This window comes from Crocodylus siamensis, chromosome 5 (genome assembly GCF_052110815.1).
Source record: "Crocodylus siamensis isolate JL-2025a chromosome 5, ASM5211081v1, whole genome shotgun sequence".
Taxonomy (NCBI): Eukaryota; Metazoa; Chordata; order Crocodylia; family Crocodylidae; genus Crocodylus; species Crocodylus siamensis.
The window spans coordinates 122,869,001-122,881,198 of NC_143399.1; the positions used below are offsets into that span (position 1 = coordinate 122,869,001).

Genomic DNA, 12,198 nt, shown 5'->3' on the forward strand with positions numbered 1-12,198 from the left:
CAGAGGAGGTATACTCTTCTTTGGAGATAGCACCCCCCCTTCCACTGGGTGTATGCCCCCTTTTTGTCAATCAGGCATTCCCGGATGCCCTTGGGGAGCCAGGAGAGCTTTTGGGCATTCTTGCCCCCCTTGCTTCTTGTTGGGATGGTCACCTCTTGGGCCCTGAGTATCGTCTCCTTAAGCAACAACCACTCATCTTGGGCACTGAGTTCCCCTCCCCTCAAGAACCCCAGCACCTCTCCCACTAATCTCAACTCATTGAAGTTGGCCCTCTTGAAGTCTAGGGCTACCGCCTTGCTGCAGGCCCTTGACACCCTGTGCTGGATGGTGAATGCCAGCAAGTGATGATCGCTATCACCCAGGTGGTCAAGAACCTGGAGGCCCCTTACCAGGTCATCACCTGTGGCCGGGACCAGTTCCAATGGGACATTTCCTCTGGTGGGACTGTGCACCTCCTGAATTAAGTGGAGGTCCTGTATCTCAGCCAGGAACCTCCTGGAATGGTCCAACCTGGCTGGCTGTTCCTCCCAGCAGAAGTCCGGGTAATTTAAATCACCCATGACAACTACATCCCTTGCCTTAAGTGCCTCTGCAAGCTGGCCAGCTCCATCCCTTGGTTGGAGGGTCTGTAGTAGACCCCCACTGTTAAATCCCTCTCCCCATGGCCCCCTTGTATCTTGACCCAGAGCACTGCAGCTTGCCCTTCTTCTGACCCCATTCTGCTGGCAGAGGATGTGTATTGCTCCTTGACATAGAGCACCACACCCCCACCATTCCTTCCTTCTCTATCCTGCCTGTAAAGCCTATAGCCCCTAATGCTAACTGCCCAGTCGTAGGATGAATCCCACCACATTTCTGTAAGCCCTATTATGTCTGAACTGGCTATTCTGAGGGTGAGTTCCTCCTGTTTGTTCCCCATACTACAAGCATTGGTATATAGGCATTTAAGGCCTTGCATAGCTGCGTGTGCCACCCTCCCCCCCCCAATTTCGGAGACTGTCTGGACCCCCGTTTCTTACCTGGGCACTCCTTGCATTTGTCACCTGTCTTGCTTGGGTGGTGTCTCCTCATCTTCCTGCGGCCCCCTCCCCATGTGAGGCTAGATTTTGAGGGAAGGGTGTGTGTTGTGTACAAAAAGATATGGTAGTAAGGTTTTACAAATAGAAAGACACAAATTATAACTAAAAATGATAAACATTCACTAAATCATCCCTAACATAGTTTATCTATGTTGTATATGGCACACACAGATACTGTAGAATAAAGGATTAATTGGGGTTTGTTGGAAATGGTCTATATAGCTCACCAGTGGCTTTATAAGATGTTTAATATATGAGATAAGTTAATAATTCATGACAAATCATTTTCTCTGTTAGTGTCTCTTTTTTCTGTTTGCATATAATCTGTAAACAGTTTACAATTCTAGTTTATTTGGTCTACAAAAATATTTGCTGAGTAATTTCTACAAATAATTCTTGAATTGTTGCCTATTCACAAGCAGTGAATTGTGCTTATTAAATATTTGATGTCTTAACATTTAAGCTTTTTAAAATGGGCCTCTGGGTTATATATAATGTTTTTGTTTCCTGATGGGATGAGTGCAGCTCCTAGAATGAGCTTTCTAGCATGAATACTCACAATTACGAATTAGATATTTGCTTTTCTGCAGTATTATTTAAAATTTGCTGTTTAGGTAGAACATTTATGCCCATAAAATTATTTACAAGAAAAAAATGAATATGAGAGAAATGTGAACACAGTGAAAATAAATTCCCTTAAAATTTCAAGCTAATAAATGACATCTATATTCAGATCTTTACTGCCATATTCATACAGTCACCACTCCCATCCAGCATTCTGTTACATACATAATGTCTGTATTTTGCAAGCAACAAGTTATCATCCATTTCTTCATAATTCTCTGGTGGGATTTTTGAGGGGGGGTTTTTTGCTTTCCCCTAACCCTGTTTAGGGGATTTTTTTATCTTTGACCAGAAAAGCAGACATACTAGGCTTGTTACCTTGACCTCTGTCCCACTGAATGTTAAAGCACCAGATGGCAGCTGAGAATATATAATCATATGTAATGCTTTCTATTGATGTGCTTCTAACCACCTAAACTCATGGATGTAATATAGCTTTTGTTACTCATTTATCATCTGTTTATAAATATGCCTGTAATATTTGTTCTCTGTTTATTAATGCAATCAAAAGTGTGTGATTGGCATTTTGAACTGCTGGCCTCAGAAAGACTCAAAAACACAGTGGCAAGGTGGATATCATGATCTAGACTCTTTTGTGTTTTAAATGGAACAAGGGGATGTAAAACAGAAGGAAATGCAGCTAGGGTTTCACCCCACATCTTACTGGAGGAGTGGAGCTCTAGCAATTCTATGGAATCCTACAGACATATAGGAAAGAGTCAAACTTCCTTTCAGTCTCTAGGTTCAGTTTACTTGATACACAAAGGACCGCCTTCTGTAGTTGCAACGTGATAGCCATGAGTAGTAATAACAAAGGAGCAATTTTTAAAATGCGAAGTGGTACTGTTTCTATTTTTGTTCATAGATCTTTCACTCACCTAGTCCAATACACACTTTCAATAAAGCTTCATCCATGACTATTCCATTCAAGTCACAGAACAGTTTGACTTATTAAGAAGATAGAGGGGCAACACATGGCAAGAAAAAAAGAAAATAAAGAATGGGATGAGGGTTGGAGAATAGCACCGCAAGAGGGAGGGAAAACAGGCAAAGGGAGAGAACAGAAGAAAATACAAATGAAAGCAAGCCTCTGAAGGGCTTTTATACATTACATTAAAGAGATTTTGCAGTCATCAGATTTCCTGCCTTTATTGTTCTCCGCCTCCAAGGTAGCCTTATTTTGAACAAAAATATTCCATTCAGCTACCATTTTGCTGCCACTACTTGCAATGCCTATTGTAGTACACAGAGTGACAGAAATTGCAATGTGGAATGATGGAACTGTTCAGACACTGATTTAGGGAAGTAGTTAAACGTGTAGCTTTTAAGTCCTTGCTTGCAGTTTTGAATGTGCTTAAATACTTCCCTCAATACTTTCCTATTTCAGGGCCTGCATGAGGTCCTCATTATAAATAACCACGGGAGTTTTGCTCTGGCTTTCTTTGTTCATACTGGTGGAAGAAAGTATACACCAAACAATTTAGGTGAAATGTCATTGATATACATAGTTACCCCATATATCATGAAAGGTACTGTTGGCATAGTTCCATTTTTCATGTTTGTCACTCGTAACATTGCATAGCTGTGAGCCATTAATTCTCATTAATAGTGAAAGTGAGTCACTTTTCTGTTTATCATGGAAGTTAAAAGTAGATTAAACTTAGACAAATAGGATTGGTTAGTTGATGTCCCAAACCCATAAGCTGCCAACTCTGAATTAAAATCCAGATCCAAAGGACCCAAAGTTCAGAAATGGTTTGATCTACAGAAGTTCCTGGAGCTTCTTTGTGCAGGGAAGAAGAAAGCAGATCTAGTTATTTATTTATTCGATAGATATGTCATCTTCACCAGAGAGTGCTCAGATCAGTTTACAATAAAAATTAAGATAATGTATAAAAACAGCTAAAATATGAATATCGAAGGGTATATTTTGCTTTGCAATTTTATTCCCTTTTAAAAGCTATAATCCAAAAGAAAGGTCATGGAGACTGAGCACATAGTATTAGATGTCTAAAATTAATTTGATTTTCTGTTGTTTCAGTCATCTTGGACTATTTCTCTTACCCCCACTATGTTTTATCACGTAGGTGGTTCTTCCCAAAATCTCCTGGACTTAATGAAAAGGTAAGCATTTCATGAATGGAACAATGGATGCAGGTACAGTAATTAGTCTGAATTTTACATTCTAAAAACAAAGCAAAACACTGTAATGAATATGCCAGCTGACAGTGCTAAATGACTTAAAATGCACTGACACATCGTATTTGAAGAATTGCAAGCTTCATGAACATTAAATAATCAATTTTTATTTGATTAGTCTCATACTTAGGGCCTAGAACAAAGAACACAGCAGTTGATGTCTTTCCACTAAATACAAAAGAACTTTGAATAGGTATTTCCATCAGATTTACTCTGATGTAAACTGATCTACATTGACTTCAGTGGACTTACTCTCAATCTCTACCAATGTAAACAAGCTATTGATCAGGCCCTTTATCTTACTAGAAACTTATTTTGTGAATGTGATTTCTAAATTTTGGCTGGATGCAAGGGCTAAGTTGAGTTGCTAAGGACACAAAGGGCGCATCTACACGTGCATTTAAGCATGACTAAATTTAATGTGGATTAAGCTGATGCATGTTAAGGAATTTTTGGCAGGAGTCTACACATGCAGGGACTTAGCACTAAAGTTAGTACCAGGTCCTTGCAGCCCTGCCATGTACCCCTAGTGGCTAAAGTTAGTGATGGGTCATGTCTACTTGTGCATTAATGCACTTTAACTAATCATCCCTAAATTTGATACCTGCATTTGCAAGTATCAAATTTAGGTGTGATTAACCTAACTTCGTCATTTTTAACGCGCATTAAGGGCACATGCATGTAGATGTGCACCCATAATGCATATTAAATTAAGCTAATACACATTAACCGGTCTTGTGTAGATGCTCCCAAAGAGTTCTGTCTTGTGAGCCAGAGGGACATTCATTAGCTGAAGCTGCATGTCTGTCAGTGACTTCTACTCCATTTCTTTCGTGCTGTGGAAGATCTCTGCAGTTCTTCTGAGCTGTGTCTGCTTGTAATTATGCTTTCAATCTCCACCACCCAATTGTTTGCCTTTTCATTAGTAGCAACCACCACCATCCCTTTTCAGGAAGAAAGTAGCATTACCACAAAGCAGTTGCTATTCCTGGCTGCATGCAGTTGGCCCCTGTACTAGAAGACAGCTAGGGAACAAGTACTGCCCATCTTGTTCCCTGCATTTGTGCAGCTACATAGGGTCTACACTAATCTAAATTTTAGTAAATAGATATATGTTACACTGTACCTTGAAGCTGAGTATACTTAAAATCTATTCAGTCAATAAGGAAAAACTATTTTGGACCTCAAGATCTTAATCAAGTACACCTTGCTCGTAGCCCTTCCCACCTTCAAGGGTGGGGAACATCAGCAAGAGCATTCTACCTGCTCGTTATCACCATAGCGCATAAGAAGAGAACCAGGGTCTTTATGAGCAAAGACCCAAACCATATACTGATAAATCAAAGGAAAACAGCACAAGGGACTTTGACTAGAGCTGGTAAAAAGGTGGACTTTCCTATTTCTTGGGAAGATTTAACATTTCAAAATCTGTGTCCATTCTGGTTAAGGACAAAATCAAATCATATCAGTTTCCCACACAATGAGAATTCTGAAAAAAAAAATTTCAGAAAGTTCCCTTTTTTGAATTTCAAAATTTCATTTAGAAAGTTATAAGTTTTTATTTGTTATTATTTTTACATTTTTCATGATATATCAGTAGTTCATATTACTGATTCATCTCATTCTATACTAGTCAAGATATTCCATTACTTGAATATTATTTTATTTTTAAAAGTAATTAAGGGCTTAGTGTTGACTAAAAAATCTTATCTAGTTTTTCTAGAACAGTGTCTCCTTTAAAAAAAACCTGGCTATTAAGTGATTTTAACAATTAACATGAAATTTAAAATAAGTTTCAAAGTGCCATACTATAGCATATTATGCATTAATACTACTGGGTGGGTGCATCTACATGTACAATTAGTGTAATGCCATTTGAACTTGAGCCCAGGACCATAGCACGTTGAGCTGGGATGGAGCAGCCCTGGCTGGCAGGGGGCACTGGGGGTCAGCCTGCTATCCTGGGGATGCTCCTGACCATCTCAATGTGCTGTGAAGGGGCTGGTTGGGGCATGAGGATGCTCCAGTGTGGGCCTAGCTGGCAGGCAGCCCCCTGCACTGAAACATCCTCATGCCCCAGGCAGCCATGCAAACATCTACACGTGCACTGTAGTGGAGTAAAAAAAAACTCCACAGCAGGATACTACTCCTCTTTACAAGTACTATCCTGTTGCAGAGTTCATTAGTTTACTCCAGTTTAATAGCCTTGCACATGTAGACGCAAGATGTTTACTCTGGAGCTAATTAGTCTACTCTGCAGTAAATGTCTAATGTACATGCACCCAGTTATTAAGAAACAATATAAAATAAGGAAATCAGTGTAAGAAATTAATACTCAAAACAAATTTCAAATTCCAAACTGAAACCCTGAAAATTTTTAAATAAAATATGTCTTAAAACTTTTTTCCTTTAAAATATTTTCTGTTTACATTTTTATTGAAATTAACACTTATTTCCCAAAAAACTTCAAAACAGTTTGGATGAAAATAGCATTTTTCATTGAAAAATACTGACCAAAATCTGACCAGCTCTATTTTTTACCTACTTTTCTAAAACTATGGCATATTCATGAAAAATGTCAGTGCATAAAATGTAAAAGTTATTGTTCCTTGGTCTCTTCAGATTTGATTTACCAATGAAAAATGTTGGGTGGTGGTGGATGTTGTTAGTTTGTTTTTTCTATTATTCTCTCTCTTTCTCTGAACTGGTCCCAGAAAAGTCATTGAAATTTAAACTCTCAGTGTGGGAGTGGAGAATAAGGTTCTAACACAAATGTCTGTTTGAGTTTACTATTCTGGGTTTTGGGTTGCAGGCCAGACCTAAAGCAAGAAAGGGTGTGGTTTAAATTCCTATGATATTTAAAAGTTTGAAAAGTTGTTTGAAATTTCCTCTACTCTGAGTGATAATCTTGGTAGTTTAGCTCTTAAGACTTCAACAGCATCTAACTCAAAACCATATCCTAATTTGACCTTAAACCCAAAACTTTATATGAGCAATCTTTAGTCCAACATCACCTCTAATCAGCCCAACATGACCTCTCATCCCTAATTTAAATTGCTGATTAAAATATTTCGGACTTAGTGAAAAGGAGGTGGAACACCAGCTGGTAAAAGAACGGTGAGCCAAATCTGCAGAGGGAAAAACAATTTTGAAAATATCTGAAAACGTTACCAAATTATAAGAGTATAGCAAAACCAGATTTATAACCATTCAAGAACAGCTTAAGTGTAAAATAAATACTTCAAAAAGTTCTGTCACAGACACATTGTGTAATTCAAATTGAGAATGTCTTTTACCATTAATCTTGCTATTTATCTATTTGTTTATCTATTTTTTTATATTTTCAGCTTGGCTAGAGATCATGTCTTGGACAATCCAGCCATAGTTATCTATTATGCAATTGGGAATGATGTCTGCAATGGGTAAGGTTCAGCAAACCAAACTAATGTTTATATTATATGTCTTTTTTAACAGTCATCTTATAAGTCAAGCCTTTCCATGTTGTTATTTTATTCTTTCTCCTCGCTACATTTGGCTTTGTTGCTTTCTCTGCTAAAACATAGTACTTTCATAGTTACTGGGGCTAAAGTAATCTCTGACTTCTTGGTAACAAGTGATCTTGCAATAGCTTTGCATCCAGAGCTAGCTTTGCTCCCCTCTTCTATTATTAGAGGACCTTCTACCTTGACACTAATCACCCGTACTGCCAAAGTATCAATGTGCTTTCCTGCTTAGGCTAAGGGAGCAATTCAAGAGGATGATAAGACACCTACAAGGACAAATTAGCCTTTTGCTTTTGAGCCTTCCCTGTTTCTGAGCACTGTAGAGAGGTATTGTTCATTCATTCACTTTGGTCTCATTCATCCTATGAGTATGACAGGGAATCCTGGAAACAGCTTCATAAACACAGACCCCTGGTGACTATTAGGGAACATTCACAGTGGGCATGTCTACTCATACATTTACGCTGGCTTAAAGTTACTGTGCACTAAGCAGGAATAGCCCAGCACCTACACATGCAGGTGTTAAAGCACTTTAATTTCATGTGTGGACTGGCTTGGGATTAAATTTAGGCCCAAGTCAATCTACACACACAGTTACTGTGTAGTAAGGCATCCAGATATATGTTACTGCACAGTAACTAATTGGCTGCAAGTCGCCATCTTTACTGCACAGTACAGGTGTGCATATGTAGATCCACACTCATACTGTGCAGTAATTTTGGTTACTGCACAGTAAATATGCACATGTAGATGCACCCAGTGGTATTCATTCCAGCATTTTACTCTAAATGTATCATTTTGCTTAGCTATAGCAACAGAAGAGAGTCTGTATATCTCCCTCATTCTACTAATGCAGTGGTTCTCAACATTTTTAGACTCAAGGCAGTCCTTGGAAAAGTGAGCTCTTCGTTTTCACTCATTTTTTGACTACAGAAAAATATCAGAACAATTTTTCTATTGCAGAGAACTAAGAAAGACTGCGACAGGTCAGAATGGTTTTAACACTACGGATTCCTATTTGAAATCTTTGGGTTTATCTTGTGAATCACATGAAGGTGTTTCCACACCTAACAGTGCTAGTATTACTTGGGACACTGCAGCACATTTCAAAGGCACCCCAGGGTGTCATGGCACCCTAGTTAAAATCACTGTACTAACAATTTTATTTTCTGCCTCTAACTTGAAATTACTTCAGTGAGCTGCTTCATTTTAATCTTCTTTTACAGTAGCTTCATTTCCTTTATTTTACTATTCTTCCATTGAGTTTTCACTTGGTTTGTGCCCTCATCTGGAACTGTGTTAAATGTTCCCCTGTAATACCCCTACAATATCAAAAGGGCATGCATATATTCTCAAAACCAGCAGTAAACTGTGCCCAGAGTCTGATTGGAATAAAAGCTCCACCGTGTAAATGCATTTCAGCTCTTCTTCATACCCACACCATCTGCTTCCATAATTGTCAACTGGGACCATTGTGGGGCAAGATATGTGTGGCAACAATATGCAGAGGCTAACTCAGAAATCCCATCCCAGAAGCCAGGCCTTATCTATGGCTCCTGTTGCAAAAGCCTCTGGAGCGATTTACGTGACAGTTTAAGTATCTATTCCAAGCTTCTGTTGTGTATATATTTTTTATGTAGATGCTGTACCATCACTGCTGAAATCCAACCCTTGGTCATTGCCACATCTCTGGTTTATTTTTAATTCTATAGCATTTCTCTCTAATTCAAATCATCCCTGCTTTCTTCTCTCTTACACTATTTTTTAAAGTCCCTCAATTTAAGCTATTTTTGGCCTCCATTTGTATGGATATTTCCAAATGCTATTTATTATTCATATCTATCCAAAATGTTATCCCACATTACAGTGACACTGTTCAAATTTGCAATGCTGTCTGTTTGATCCTGCACATGTTTTGGTGGTAAAAGTACACCTTTACACAAATATAAGCACTCTTTCAGCTCCAAAAAGGGAAGACACTGCTGCCTTTTGTAGAAATGCAAAACTTCCATAGATATACTGAGCAGGAAATAAACCATGGATTTTTTTCAAGGGGATATCGTTATATACAGTAGCAGTAACTTTGAAGTATCTACAGAGGTTCTCCTGAATGCAGACCATCTACAGAGAATGACTTCAAGCAAGGGGCCAGACAAATAAAAATGACTTTAAAAGCGATTTTAAATTGCAGTAATAAGGCCCTTACAGCATAATCCTAAATTCTGTCTTTGAAAGAGATAAATGCTCTTGCATACACTGCAGGAACAATTCTTAGCCAAAGCACTATTAAAATGCCAATATTTTATCCAATGTGAAGAGCTAGCCAGTGAGTAATATAGGCACTTGCAGAAGAGAAACTTAATGAAATTGGCACAGTATGCTGTACTTTCCTCAGTACCCACTTCATACAGTCCAATCAAGGGGGTTAGAAAAATGAAGACAGATGGCAACTGTATCTCTCAGCCCACTGAGGCCCAAATGTAGGACAAAGACCCAACATGAAAAAGATGAGAAAGTAATTAGTACAAGCAGCTTAAAATTCTCTAGAATGATTAAATGCATTTATTCTGTTTTATTTAATAAACCATTTCTATGGACCCTCTTAAGTGTTGGTGATATAAAAATGTTACAAAAATTGGAGCTGAAACAGTAGCAAATTGGTGTGGAATCAAAGTCATCTACAGTCTAAAATGAGGGACAGCTGAGAGAGATGATGGGAATAGTTAAGAATTCCATTACTGTAAGGCTGCCATGATTAGCTGTATTGTATCCTGTCCCCAGCTCTCAAACTGGGTTATGTTGCTGAGCATTCCTGTGCTGGGATTTAGGATATTAATTAAAAACAAAAAACCGTGTGTAGGGGGAAGGGCCATCCTATGGCTCTAAGTTGTAATTTGTAGTGCATTTATATCACTGAAATTTTGAAAATGCTCCCATGATTAGAGTGACACAATGTAGCATGTTTTCAAACATTCATGCATTAATGTGCATATAACATGAATTGACACAGTGCACTGTGGCAAAAATCAGTTTTTAAGCATCTCAGTGTTGTGAACTGACATGATATGGAGCAGTTGAAGAGAACTACCCTATTTTCTCTCAGACAACATGCCTCAAATTACATATGCACCTTGTTTTTGAAAGGCAGAATAAAGAAAAAAAGATGTTTTTACTTGAGAGCCTGGGGGGGGGGCAGGCAAGAGGGAAAGGGGCAGGAAAGGGCAGGGAGGAGAGAATGTATCTATAACCAGCAGCTAGAGGATCACACATGCAGCAGGTGCAATTTTACTTTCAATTTCCCCTGGGAGAGGCTGGAGGCAGAAATTGCTATTACCATATTTCCATGATATTAATGTACACTCTAATTTCCAGCAGCTGATTTTTAGGGAAAAGGTATGTGTTGTGTACAAGAAAATATGGTATGTCTGGAGACTGTCCTGCTATAGCTGAGGCAAGCAATTACTTCGGGCGGAGGTTTGGTGAGCTGTCGAGAAATACATAAGTAGCTCTGCCCCTTGACATGTGCCCTGCCCTCTGGCTGCCATTTTGGGACCACAAGTCCCACCCCTAACCCCTGACCTTTGCCACCAGAAGTCCTTCCCCTTCTCGCCCGGAAATACTCCTTTTGGGAAGGGGGAGTTGCCATCTTAGAACCTGAAAAAAACAAATCATTCGCTAAAAGTCAAACACTTACTATAGCATATTTTAATTTTATTACAAAAAATATTTTTGTCGTGATTTGTGTTAGTGTAGTGTATATAGAGGTGATTGTATAATAACTCAAAAATAAATTCTTAGTCTGTTATATTGTGGGGGGGTGGTTGGGTGTGTGTGTGTATGGTAGGAGGGGTGTGGGGAATGTATGGTGGGGGTGAGGGTGTTTATGGTGGGGTGTGGGATTTGTATGGGGGTGTTGTGGAATATGGGAGGGTGTGGAGGGAGTCTGTGAGGGGGTGTGGCTGTGTGTGGAGGGCATAGGGTATGTTGGGAGCTTGTGTGGTATTTGTGAGTGTGTGGCTCTGGAACACTGTCCTCTCCTCCAGTCAAGGCAGGCAACACTGTGGGGTGGTGTCTGTGTGTGTGTGTGTGTGTGTGTGTGTGTGGTTTGTGGGGTGGGAGGGGTGTGGGGACCCTCTCCACACTCCTCCCATGGTGCAGCAGCAGACACTGGAGTCTGGCTCTGGCCAGTGCTGCATATTGCAGAGAGGAGCACAGCCCCCACTGGGCCATTTGTTTCCCCCACATGCCCTGCACTTGTGGGGCACAGGAGCTGGTTACCCCGCCCCAGCCCACTTCAGTGCCTGGGGCTTCCCTCTTGTGCCCTGCAAGTACAGGGAATGACAGGGAATCAAATGGCCCGGCAGGGGCTGCACTCCTCACAGCACTGGCTAGAGCCAGGAGTCAGGCACCAGTGCTGAGCAGAGACCGTCTCCCCCCCACCCCGTTGCTGCTTCCCCTGCTGCCTGCCAGTTCTGTGGACCGTGTGGGAGGGGTTTCCATATCCCTCGCCTCTCACACCCATATCCTGCCCACCCAAGCTCCATGCTGCTGCCACCCCCCGGGTGCAGGTTCTGTGCTGCAGCCAGCCCCACACCCTGTGCTCCCACCCAGCTGCAGCCCTACCCCTGTCCCCCACCTTCCCTACCTGCTGCCCAGAGGAAACTGGGCATTGGGGAAGCCTGAAGTAGCAACCCTGCCTATGCTAGCGGGGCTGGGCCCTTCAGCTTACGAGGGTAGGACCAAGGCATAATAGGATATGTTGGGGGGGGGTGTAGGTACCTTACTCCCACCCT

General features: G+C 40.5%; 1 protein-coding gene across 1 annotated transcript in view; it reads left to right on the forward strand.

Annotated features, from left to right (window-relative positions):
- Positions 1-12,198, forward strand: part of AOAH (acyloxyacyl hydrolase) — a 156,453-nt gene that overhangs the window by 108,023 nt on the left and 36,232 nt on the right. Inside the window, exons 15-16 of the mRNA XM_090048689.1 lie at positions 3,791-3,827; positions 7,250-7,324. Of these exons, the coding sequence (XP_089904815.1) occupies positions 3,791-3,827; positions 7,250-7,324 (112 nt within the window). The remainder of the gene's footprint in view (positions 1-3,790; positions 3,828-7,249; positions 7,325-12,198) is intronic.